This window comes from Oryctolagus cuniculus, chromosome 2, assembly GCF_051225735.1.
Source record: "Oryctolagus cuniculus isolate XC-2025 breed Fujian yellow rabbit chromosome 2, ASM5122573v1, whole genome shotgun sequence".
Lineage (NCBI taxonomy): Eukaryota > Metazoa > Chordata > Mammalia > Lagomorpha > Leporidae > Oryctolagus > Oryctolagus cuniculus.
In genome coordinates this window covers 137,713,222-137,725,893 of record NC_142868.1, presented here as the reverse complement: position 1 = coordinate 137,725,893, position 12,672 = coordinate 137,713,222, and the positions used below count along the sequence as shown (strand labels likewise).

At 50.7% G+C, this 12,672-nt stretch overlaps 2 protein-coding genes across 35 annotated transcripts in view; one reads left to right on the top strand and one right to left on the bottom strand.

Moving 5' to 3' along the window:
* The first annotated feature begins 1,790 nt into the window (after positions 1–1,790).
* Positions 1,791–8,224, top strand: LOC138848591 (uncharacterized). Its single transcript, XM_089327063.1, has 3 exons — positions 1,791–1,918; positions 2,375–2,899; positions 8,142–8,224. The coding sequence occupies exons 1-3, from the start codon at positions 1,791–1,793 to the stop codon at positions 8,194–8,196; spliced, it is 708 nt and encodes a 235-aa protein (XP_089183189.1). The 3' UTR covers positions 8,197–8,224.
* Positions 7,911–12,672, bottom strand: part of C2H2orf42 (chromosome 2 C2orf42 homolog) — a 45,164-nt gene continuing 40,402 nt past the window's right edge. For all 34 annotated transcript variants that reach the window (XM_051842804.3, XM_051842809.3, XM_051842808.3 and 31 more), the window contains one exon: positions 7,911–8,581. In XM_051842804.3, coding sequence (XP_051698764.1) covers positions 8,373–8,581 — 209 coding nt within the window. In that variant the 3' untranslated portion in view covers positions 7,911–8,372. The remainder of the gene's footprint in view (positions 8,582–12,672) is intronic.

Sequence of the window (12,672 nt, the reverse complement as noted above, 5' to 3'; positions counted from 1 at the left end):
AAGATCCATGCCTTGTAGGTCTCGATAAACATGCCAGCTGATTTGGGGCAGCAAAGAAAGGAAGAGAAAAACTCACTCCCTGAGGCTGATCTACTGTCTTGATATGAAACACAGATGCCTTATTCAAAACCAAGGAGAGTGGCCGGCACTGTGGCACAGTAGGCTAAGGCTCTGCCTGTGGTGCTGGCATCCCATACGAGCACCACTTCATGTGCTGGCTGTACCACTTCTGATCCAGCTCTCTACTATGGCTTGGGAAAGCAGTGGCAGATGGTCCAAGTCTTTGGGCCCCTGCACCCACATGGGAGACCTGGAAGAAGCTCCTGGCTCCTGGCTTTGGCTTGGCCCAGCCCTGGTTGTTGTGGCCATTTTGGGGAGTGAACCAGCGGAATGAAGATCTGTCTCCCTCTCTCTGTGACTCTGCCTTTCAAAAAAAAAATCTTACAAATAAGGAGCATTTTCATACGAAGCCCTGGGTTTTAAATAACTACTCCAAAATACCTGAGTCTTTATTCCCACACAAGTGATCTCACAAGGGTCCTGAGAGCCAAGCAGAATCATCATTCCTTTATCCTGGAAATTTCAGTCCCATGCTCTAGCCAAGTTCAAGATTTTAAAAAAGAAGAGGGGACTTGGGTCTCTGCTGCCTTTCTCTTGTCTCTTGTGGTAGCACATACAACTCAGGAGCGTGTCTGGGCTGCCATCTTCATGGCACGATACAGAGAACACAGCCATCCCCGAGGCACCCTGGTTCTGCCTTTTGCACTGACTGGCAAGTGAGTAATGGTTTGCAGAAGCAGCAGGTGCGGGAGAGGTGACTCCTGCCAGATGGTGCTAAAAAAAGGCCCGAGTCTGATACCCAGGAGTCCTTCCATTAACCCATCCATGACCCAGGCATGAGGGAGGGGGTTGCTTCTCATTTGCCTTCCTGGGCTTCTCCTGCCTCAAAAAAACCCTTGTCACCTAATCTGATTTCACCTTAAAAATAGCAGGGGAGCAGCAGGAGCTTGGCCTGGAGATTAAGACACTGACCGCTGAGACACTCGTATCTCGTGACACTGGCTGGGTTCAAGTCCTGACTCGGCTCCCAATTCTAGCTTCCTGTTAATGCTCACTCTGGGAGGCAGCAGGCGATGACTCAAGCAGTTGTGTCGCTGTCAACCCAAATGGGAGACCCCGAGTTTCAGGGGTCTTTGGCCTGGCCCAGCCCCGGCCACTGCAAGTACTGGGGGAGTGAACCAACAGATGGGAACTCTCTAATGAACAGATTGAAAAAACAATTTTTTTAAATGGCAGGTGTGGCCAATAGAGTGGACAGAGGTATGGCCAGAGCAGTATGTTTCCTCATACCCTCCAGCATGGCCCTGGAAAACTCACTTCCTAAGTACCTGGTTGGGTGCTGCCCCTTGCCACAGTCCTCCAACAGCTCCAGGGCACTGTCTCCAAAAGCAGAGGCTCCCTCACAGCCCGGCTGGGAGAAGGCAGGTGAGTGACTGAAATCAGCTGAACCCGTTTCCTCCTCTGTCTACATGCAAGATGACTCCACCGGTCTCACAGGAACCCGGTGGAATCAAACTTGAAATTTCTTGCGCCAAAAACCTGGTAGAGCCCCTGGCCAGCCTAACTGCTAAATGAGTACTTCAGGATACAACTCTTTTTCTTCTTTCCCGGGGAGTCTTGGCGCTGTGTCCACTCTGCCGGATCAGCCTCCTACAAACTATTGGGAGCCGGTTTGTCTCCCCCCTCCCCGGGTGTCAGGCCAACTTAGGAACAATGACTTGGCCACAGTCATGTCGCATGAGGTGAATGAGTCTGGGAAGGGTCAGCGAAGAGCAGAAAGAGAACTGAAGGGCGCCCTCTCCCCATGCCCACTAGGTCAGAAAAGAAGCCTTGGCCCCTCTGCTTCCAAAGCCACCAGGTAGGCTGCGGAGTTCACATTACCAAAAGGGAGGCTTCTCTACCACGCAGGCGCAGACCCACCCAGCGCCTTTTAGTGACTACGCAGGGATTAATGTTCCTGCAAACTGGCTCTCCCGATGGGCGGGAAGGAGCGGAAAGCGAACCGCGGTAACTATTCTGACTGAACAAGTCTGTGGGCCGGACGACGCCTGTTGGTTCTTTACCAAGTGGAAAACCGAGCCTCTGAGAGGCCCAGAGGCTCGCTCAAGGCCAACAGCACAGAGTCGGTGGCGGCCCCGAGTGAAACCCACGTGTCTCTCCGTCTCCACCCGGGAGGCCCGCCCGGGGGAGAGAACAGCTAACGCCAGCGAGGCGGGGAGGGCGACGCGACCCCGGGCAGGGAGGGGCGTGGGCGCCGAGGCACCGCCTGGGGCTCGGCCAGAAGCCGGCTCCGACGTGCCCCGAGGCCATTCAGCCGCCCGGGAGGGCCCGTGGGCCCCAACGAGGGGACCGTCCCGCCCGCGCGAGGGCGTGGCCGCCCCGGATGCCAGGAAGTCGGGGCCCCGCGGGCCAACGACGCAGCTCCGCAGAGCCTCGCGCCAGGCCGCCCCGCCCGCGCGGCCGCCTCGTCAGCACCTTTCCCCCTGCTCCGCCCGGCGCCCCCGCCGGGGCTCGGCCCTGCGATGGGTCACGAGGCGGCCGCGGCCAGGTCAGCGCGGCTGGACCTGCGCTCCGCGCCACCCTCCCCTCCCCCAGCCCGCGCGGCAGGAACGCGCGCCACGTCCCCGGCCCCGCCCCCGCGAACCACGCGGGGAACTCCGGTGACGTCACCACGGTCCGGCGATCGCATTCCCGCGCTCTCCAGAAAAGACGCGAAGGTGGTGACGTGTCCGAGGCGCCAGTGCGGCTGCGTAGGAGGCGTCGGTAACAGACCGTCCTGCGGCGCCGCCTGGTGGAAGCAAAGCGGCCAGACAGGCCGGAAGCGACGGCGCGGGCGAGAGTACGTGCCTGACGTCATCGCGCAGAGGCGCGGGGGTGGCGGTTGCGTGGCCTGAGCTCCCCCGCCAGCGGTATCTATCTCCTGTTAGTGGGGAGCACGGGAGCCTAATTTTAATAAGGCGGTGTTCTTTGACTTTGCGTTAACTTTTCCAAGTAATGTTCGTTCTAGAAAATTCGGGGGATAAAAGGGAAAGATAGGAAGAAAATGTTAGCATCCCCAGCCATATTCAACCTTCATATTCCTGCTTTTTTATTTCAGGAAACAGAATTATAGTGTTACTGTATGACAGGCGTGAAGTACATAAAAGCCTAAGAAGGGACAGAAAACGCCACTGGAGCCTTAAGGCCAAGTTAGCGGAACAGGGGACTTAAAACAATAGGCAAAATGAGCGATTTGCTCACCCTAGTATCTCATTTACTTATCAGGTAAATTTCCAGAGGAGGAAACAGGACTGAGAGAGCTAACTTACTGCCCAAGGTCGCATGGCAATAGAGGGTGGCAGAACTGGCCTTCAGACCCAAGCCCTCAGATGTGAACTTTTAGTACCGGGGTGGGAGAGGGCAGGGGGGGCAGAAGTGGTGCAAGGAGAAGGAGAAAGGCTGCAGGACACTTAGGAGGGTTACAGGACCCACTTCCTACTTCTGGAAAGGTAGAATTGGAACAGCTTTAAACCCCCGAGGAACAAGGCTGGTGCCACATCTGTTGGAACAACGTCGTGGGAGTGCCATAAAGCAGCTTGCACCAGCTAAGTGCCACAGGCCTCCAGCATTTCCTGTCCGTGGTAGTGAAGGGGGTAGGAGGGATTGCCTCCCAGGTGCGGCATTAGACGTGGCTGCTTAGTCAGTGGGCACCCAGCTGCATCCCTGCAGTCCAGTACTTTCCAAGTCACCTGGACAGGTGATAGACATGCAGCGTCTTGGATCCTCTCCCCCTCCCCCTCTGCTTCCCAGAACTTCTGGATGAGTGTATGCGTTTTACCTAGATTCAGGGCTGTTGTAGATGGGATGGTAGAACGACGTGGATGAAGGACACTTCATGGATGGTGAGAGGACAGGCAGACAGAGCAAGGTTAGTAAGATTTTTAGAGATAAGTAAGTGACGCCAGAAAATAGCATCATTACAAAGGAGAAAAGCCAGATCATCACAATCTGGGAGATTAAAATAAAAAGTTTGAGGAGGTGAGCAGATCCATCCTTGGGAATCACAGCTCCCTGTGGCTAACTTTTCTGTGTTGCTGTGGTTTATGCTTGAGGGGCTGGGGACCAGTTAATTCAAAGGGCTTCCATGGAGAGGGCAGCCCTGTGCCATCCCGTCAACTTCAGCAGTGTAGAGTGGGATTTATTGGGTTTTTCTAAAGCAGGGTGTAGTCTGGGCTCTTTCTGACATGGGCGAACCAGAGATAGGCGCTGGCTTTGGATGACAGACACAGTTGCACTGTAGCTGGAGTTTGGAGTGTCAGCACGTGTGTATGTGTTAGCCGAGATGGGCTGGATAGAACAGCTGGGAATTGACAGCCATCCACAACAGCAAACAGTACAAGATGAGGTGAATTACGGGTTTGGAAATTGCTGAGCCCCAGAGGTCCCAGACCTAATGACATCTGGTACCCTGAGCGAGCCAGGTGGCAGGCCATCTTTTGGGTGGGTGGTTCTTGGAGTCAGAGTTTCTGGAGACCCCCCTCCAGCCTTGAAATATTAGCAAGCTGTTGAGATGACAGCAGTCCCGGTAGAGACAGGGACACAATAGTCAGAACCAAAGTGTTCTGGATGGAGGAGAAGCGAGTAGCTGTTCTCATGCTAGCCATGATGTGACACAGCCCAGCCTGTTGGCCTCGAGTAGGAGGAATTAAGCCGTTGCACTCAGGCCCGTTAACACAGTCTGAGGATGATCCCTGGTGTACGTGGAGAGCTGTCTAGATACAGCGGGCTTTGAACTGTTCCCCTCCAGCAGCTGGGAGAGGCAGGGGCTGGGCTGAAAATCCCATTGGCTGATGGCAAAGGTGTGCAAGGCATAGTAAAGAGAATGTGTATGTGTAGGGAGGCCAGTGGGTGCAGAGTGAAGTGTGCTGTTCTGGTGGGAGTATCTAGGACCACTCTGGGAGAGTGTGGGACAGGTCTGAAGTGAGGTCAATGCTGACAGTGGCCCAGAGGGTGTGGGCGCTGGGAGTGGATGTAGTGCTCCAATGGGTCCTCCTAGGCCCATGCTTGACCTGACGGATAGGGTGGTGCTACAAAGATATCACCACAAAGATAAATGTTAGAGGTGATTTCTTATGCTAATTACCCCAATTTCATCATTACCTAATCTATAAATGTGTTGAAACCTCATTCTGTACTCCATAAATAAGTACAATTATCAACCAAGGATGAGAGTGAAACTGTTAGAAAAACAAACCAGTAGGGGCCGGCACTGTGGCTCACTTGGTTAATCCTCCGCCTGCGGTGCCAGCATCCCATGTGGGCACCGGTTCTAGTCCTGGTTGCTCCTCTTCCAGTCCAGCTCTCTGCTGTGACCTGGGAGGGCAGTGGAGGATGGCCCAAGTGCTTGGGTGCCTGCACTTGTGTGGGAGACCAGGAGGAAGCACCTGGCTCCTGGCTTCGGATCAGTGTTAGCTCCGGCTGTGGCAGCCATTTGGAGAGTGAACCAGTGAAGGGAGGACCTTTGTCTCTCTCTCTCACTGTCTGTCAAATTAAAAAAAAAAAAAAAAAAAAAAAAGGAAAAACAAACCAGTGTGACTTAGAGCCCAGTGTGGGATGGTCGGTATGGGCCGTGTGTGAGTCTGTGCTGGGGTGCTCCAGGTGAAGACATTGGCGCTCGAGGCCTCTCTGGGTGGATCATCTGCCCCAGCACATGTCGTGTGGCTCAGGTTACTAGACCCAGGTACTTGCTCCTAACATGAACAGTCTTACCCTTCAGGTGCATCTCCTGTAATTTTACTTTTTGAAAATATTTGTTTATTTGAAGAAACAGAGATACAAAGAGAGAGCTCCCATCTACTGGTTCACTCTTCAGATGTCTGCAGCAGCCAGGGCTAGGCCAAAGCCAGGAACCAGGGATTCTATCCAGGTCTCCCAGATAAGTGTCAAGAGCATGACAATGGCCGGTGCCGTGGCTCAATAGGCTAATCCTCCACCTTGCGGCGCCGGCACACCGGGTTCTAGTCCCGGTTGGGGCACTGGATTCTGTCCCGGTTGCCCCTCTTCCAGGCCAGCTCTCTGCTGTGGCCAGGGAGTGCAGTGGAGGATGGCCCAAGTGCTTGGGCCCTGCACCCCATGGGAGACCAGGAGAAGCACCTGGCTCCTGCTGGATCAGCACAGTGTGCCGGCCACAGCGCACCAGCCGCGGCGGCCATTGGAGGGTGACCCAACGGCAAAAGGAAGACCTTTCTCTCTGTCTCTCTCTCTCACTGTCCACTCTGCCTGTCAAAAAAAAAAAAAAAAAAAAAAAAAAAAAAAAAAAAGGCAGTAACAAGCCTCAGACCCAAGCACTTGATATGGGATGTGGTGTTCCACCTGGCAGAGTTTCACCTCTCAGCCAAACACCTACCTCCTACTTCTCCTAGTTTTAATTTCTCCTCTTCTCCATACCTAGCTAAACTTTAAATTTTTCTTCTTTTTTTTCTTTAAAGAGTTATTTTATTTATTTTAGAGAGTTACAGAGAGAGGTCGAACGAGAGAGAGAGAGAGGTCTTCCATCTGCAGGTTCACTCCAAGTGACCACAGCCGAGCTGACACGGAGCCAGGAACCAGGAACTTCTTGTGTGTCTCCCAGGTGGGTGCAGGGGCCCAAGCACTTGGGCCATCTTCTAATGCTTTCCCAGGCCATAGCAGAGAGCTGGATTGGAAGCAGAGCAGTCGGGACTCAAACCGGTGCACAATGGGATGCCAGCCCTGCAGGCTGGGACTTTAACCCATTGAACCACAGCACTGCCCCCTTCCTCTCTTTTAAACCCCAGTGCAAGCTCTAAGTCTCTGTGCATCTCCCTGGATTCACCTCAATGATCTCCCCTTTGTCTGAAGCACTTAGGAGCCATCCACAGAAGCCAGCCCCTCAGTCACACAGGGTAGACACCACTTAATCTGCCTCCCATCTTGCTTTTAGGAGCACTGCTGCCCTTACCAAAAACCCTTTCCTCTCCCCAGAGTTAGGCTAATCAGAGCTTTTCTTGTTTTTTTTGCCGTTTGGGTCAGAGAGTAAATGGAATGGTCAGTCCTGCTCTAGTGTGGAAGCCAAACTTTCGAGCACTTTAGATATCAGAATTCCTACCAGAAGAAGCTTCTCTATGCTGAGAGAGAAATGAAGTCCAGAGAGAGCCAGAATCGGGTCAGATGTACCATGGCTCCCCGACTCCTGAGGTCTAGCCATACCAGCTCCACCCCAGTGTGCTTGTCCAGCCCTATCTTAGTGTCCATGAACTCATTTTTGCATAAGCTGGTTAGAGTTGGGCTTATATTACTCACAACAAAAAGAAAAAGCCTACTTCATGTGGAATTTTCCATCTTTCCAAGGACAATTAATTACAAGTAATTTATATCAAAGCAACATGATCGAGTGGAAAGAATATGCACTTTGGAGTAAAACTAAATATTATTTTTAATGCTGTTTCCAGCAAGATAGGTAACCGTAGAGAAGCCATTTCTTTAGTGTTATGAAAGAAGAATGCCTAAACTCTAAGAATAATAGAGGCTACATGACGAGGTGAGAATGTAAAGGAGAGGGCCTGGCACGTGGCAGGCACAGGGAATGTTTGTTCCGTCTCTCCTCCGTGAAGACAGGCTCCCACGCCTGTGTCTTTCAGTACACCTTCATCCTGTGACCAAGGAAGTCACAGGGCGTGAACTTTACCAGCTCTTCATCTTTCTGAAGAATAAAGGAGGAAATCAATATCAAGTGAATAAGCATTAGTCTGAAGGTCAGTTGTCCCCTGATACCTAATGTCTTTCCTATTTCGCTATCAGTTAAACTCCCCAAAAGGTCCATCCTTTTCAAATAAGGCCAGCATGAGATAGAGTTGGAAAAACTAGTGACACTGTGCTTTATTTGAGAATAAAATACAGAGCATGGCCGGAACCCTGCTGGGATGGTTCTTATCCCTCTGCCCTAACCAGGCTGTTACTAACTTTCCAGCACTGTTGGTAGAAGGTTGAGTGCTGCTGACTTCTTAGAGAATTAGAAAAAGTTCAAACTCTAAAGGTGAGTGCCTAGAAGGAAAGTGAGCTTATTTTCTTTTTGTTTGTTTTAGGTCTCTAGCCAGAAATACTGCCCAGTGTATAAGGAAGACTACACAGCAGCACTGAAGAGGCTGTTTACAAGAATTTCCCTTCCGCAGAACCCACCTGAATGTTCTGAGCAGCTGCTTCTCGGCTGAGAGCCGTTCGCTGAGGAATGGGCCACCTAAGGGAGCTAACCAGTATTTAAAGTGGGCGAGGGGTGGGGATGTGCAAACTTAGCAGCAAAAGACTCCTGTTGGGCTTCACGGGAAAGTAATAGTGGTCAGAGGGGCCAGTTCCAGGGGCTGCTCAAGGGGGGGCCTCTGGTCTTGGTACTCCGCCACATGCCCATTCCGGTGGTGACCGTACTCAAACTTGATCCGCAGCTCGCCAATCTTGGACTGCGGAAGGATATCTGGGATCCACTCGATGATGAAAGGTGTTGGCTCCTTTTGATCTGGGGAAGTGTTGCCTACAAACCAACACAAAGGAACATTTATTAGTACTGTTCCACCTGATTCTAATTGGCATTCCTGGAAGTAAAAAGTTTGCTGAATTGGAGCCCAGTCCCCTCAGCTCTGATAATAGAAGACTGCTGATAGGGTTTATGTATTCCGTGTTGATGGGTGTATCACATTTGCTGATCATTATGAAGTTAAAACATATATATTTGATCATTTTAGGTCTTTCTTACTGATGCCACAGGCTGCAGTGACAGTCAGATGGCAGATATGAAACCAAAGCATTCAGCTTCAATGACTTCTGCCTGCCACTTAGAATGAAGGTGGGGTGGGTGTTTGGCATAGTGGCAAAGATGCTACCTGGATGCCTACATATTGGAGTTCACTCGTTTGTGTCCTGGCTCTGGTCTTGATTCCAGCTCCCTGCTGATGCACACTCTGAGGCACAGTGATGACTCAAGTGGGAGTCCATGATGCCCATATGAGAGACCCAGATTCAGTTCCCAGCTTTTGTTGTTGCAAACATTTGGGGGTGAACTAGTGGATGGGAGCTTTGCCTATCTCTCTGTCTTTCTGCCTATCAGATAAATAAAATTTTATTTATTTAATTCATTTTTTAAAAAGATTTATTTATTTATTTGAAAGGCAGTTACAGAGAGGCAGAGGCAGAGGCAGAGAGAGAGAGAGAGAGAGAGAGAGAGAGAGAGAGACTTTCATCCGCTGGTTCACTCCCCAAACGGCCAAATGGCCACAATGGCCAGAGTTGCACCAGTCCGAGCCAGGATCCAGGAGCTTCTTCTGGGTCTCCCACATGGGTGCAGAGGCCTATGGACTTGGGCCATCCTCTACTGCTTTCCCAGGCCATAGCAGAGAGCTAGATCAGAAGTGGAGTGGCCAGGACTTGAACTGGTGCCCACATGGGATGCTGGCGCTGCAGGCAGTGGCTTCACCAGCTACACCACAGAGCCGGCCCCCTTTTTTATTTTTTTAAAAAGATTTTATTTATTTATTTGACAGAGCTACAGACAGTGAGATGGAGAGACAGAGAGAAAGGTCTTCCACCCTATGGTTCCCTCCCAAAATGGCTGCAATGGCTAGAGCTGAGCCAATCTGAAGCCAGGAGCCAGGAACAACTTCTGGGTCTTCCATGGGGGTGCAGGGCCCAAGCACTGGGGCATCTTCCACTGCTCTCTCAGGCCATAGTAGAGAGACAGATCAGATGTGGAGCAGTTGGGACTAGAATTGGTGCCCATATGGGATGCTGGCATTGCAGGCGGAGGATTAACCTATTGCGCCACAGCAATGGCCCCAGATAAATAAAATTTTTAAAAATTAAGTCTTTCATGAAAAACAGTAAACATCAAAACTTTAAAGATTGTGTAAATGTAAGCAAACAAGGATAAAGGAAGATGACCCTAAATACAAATGTATATTGTAGTCCTTTTCCTCTTACTACTACATGCTGAGTTACAGAGACGCAGAGGCAGAGAGAGGTCTTCCATCTGCTGGTTCACTCCCCAATTGGCTGCAACAGCCAGAGCTGCACCAATCCAAAGCCAGGAGCCAGGGGCTTCTTCCGGGTCTCCCATGTGGGTGCCGGGGCCCAAGGACTTAGGCCATCTTCCACTGCTTTCCCAGGCCATAGCAGAGAGCTGGATCGGAAGTGGAACATCTGGGACATGAACCGGCGCCCATATGGGGTGCCAGCACTGTAGGTGACGGATTTACCTGCTATGCCACAGCGCCAGCCCCAATAAATAAATCTTAAAAACAAACAAACAAAAAAAACTAACGTGAGCCCAGACTGAGCAGAAAAGATTTACCGTGAGAAAGTCAAGTTTGCAGGAAACCACAAAGCAACAGAATTCAAATCAGCATAGTTCTAAAACATGTTAAAATCTGCAATCACCAGAACAGTGTGGTACTGGCATAGATGTCTAGACAGCTTAAAAGAATAATAGAAGGAAAGCTACAGACATAGAGCAGGAATTTAGAAAGTGAAGGCAGCATTTCCATTTATTAAAAGAAATACAAACAAGTGGGTTACTTTTATAATAAATGATATGTAGCAACCAAATATTTCTGGAAGAAAATTAAAGGTATTGAATACCCAGACAGACAGACAGACACACACACACACACACACAATCACAATGTTTATTCATTTATTTGAATGACAGAGCGACAGAGAGAGAGAGACTTATCCACTGGTTCACTTCCCAACTGCCCACAATAGCTATGGCTGGGCCAGGTCCAAGTCAGGAGCCTGGAACCATGCAGGTCCCCTACATGGTGGAAAGGACCCAGTTATGTGAGTCGTCACCTACTGCCTCCTAGGTGTATTAGCAGGAAACTAGATTGGAAGAAGAGCAGCTGGGACTCCATCAGATACTCTGATACGGGATGCTGCATTTAACACACTCTATCACAATGCTGCCTCAGGTAGTGGACTCTTACCTCATAACTTATATCAGAATAAATTCTAGAAAACCAAAGATTTAAACACGAGAAACTCAGCTTTAAAAAAATGCTTTTGATGTGGCTGGCGTTGTGGCATAGAAGGTAAAGCTGCCTCCTGCAGTGCCGGCATCCCCTATGGGCGCCAGTTCAGTCCTGGCTGCTCCACTTCCCATCTAGCTCCCTGCTAATGCACCTAGGAAAGCAGCAGAGGATGGCCCAAGTTCTTGGGCCCCTGAACCTACATGGAAAGACTCAGAAGAAGTTCCTGGCTCCTGGCTTCAGCCTGGCCCAGCCCTGGTTGTTGGCAGCCATTTGGGGAGTGAACTAGTAAATAGAAGACTTTTCTCTCTGTCTCCTTCAATTTAAACAAATCTTAAAGAAAAAAAAGTCAACTGTGTATCTCATATTAAAAGGTATAAAAATAAAGTAGTACTAATAAAGCAGGAAAATTTAAAAAGAGCCAGAACACATTATTAGACAAAAACAGAAAATAGTTTAAAATAATTGATAAAGAGCCAATTCTTCAGTTTGAAAAAGGCCATAAAACAGACAAATTTTCAGAGAGTGAACAACTACAGATTTAGAACAGATTTTAAGTTATGTGATTGGGGCCGGCGCCGCGGCTCACTAGGCTAATCCTCCGCCTTGCAGCGCCGGCACACCGGGTTCTAGTCCCAGTCGGGGCGCCAGATTCTGTCCCGGTTGCCCCTCTTCCAGTCCAGCTCTCTGCTGTGGCCAGGGAATGCAGTGGAGGATGGCCCAAGTACTTGGGCCCTGCACCCACGTGGGAGACCAGGAGAAGCACCTGGCTCCTGCCATCGGATCAGCGCGGTGCGCCAGCTGCAGCGCGCCGGGCGCGGCGGCCATTGGAGGGTGAACCAACGGCAAAGGAAGACCTTTCTCTCTCTCTCTCTCTCTCTCTCTCTCTCTCACTGTCCACTCTGCCTGTCAAAAAAAAAAAAAAAAAAAAAGTTATGTGATTGGGCCAGTGCTGCGGCTCAATAGGCTAATTCTCTGCCTGTGGCACTGGCACCCCGGGTTCTAGTCCTGGTTGGGGGGCTGGATTCTGTCCCTGTTGCTCCTCTTCCAGTCCAGCTCTCTGCTGTGGCCCAGAGTCCAGAGTGCAGTGGAGGATGGCCCAAGTGCTTGGGCCCTGCACCCGCATGGGAGACCAGGAGAAGCACCTGGCTCCTGGCTACGGATCACGCGGTGTGCCAGCTGCAGCGTGCCAGCCTCAGCGGCCACTTGGGGTTGAACCAACAGAAAAAGGAAGACTTTTCTCTCTGTCTCTCTCACTGTCCACTCTGCCTATCAAAAAAAAAAAAAAAAAAAAAAGTTATGTGATTGGGGTGGGCATTTGACTTAGTTGTTACGATGCCCTATGGGATCTCCACATCCCATATCAAGAGTTCCTGGGTTCAAGTCCCAGTTCTGCTCCTGATTCCATCTTCTTGCTAATGCACACTCTGGGAGGTAACAACTGATGGCTCAAGTAATTGGGGCTCTCCCACCCGAATGGAGACCTGGATTGAGTTCTTGGCTCCTGGCTTTGGCCCTAGCCAGTCCCAGCTCTTCAGGCATTTGGGAAGTGAATCAGCAGATGGGAGATCTCTGTCTCTCAAATAAATAAATAAATACAATT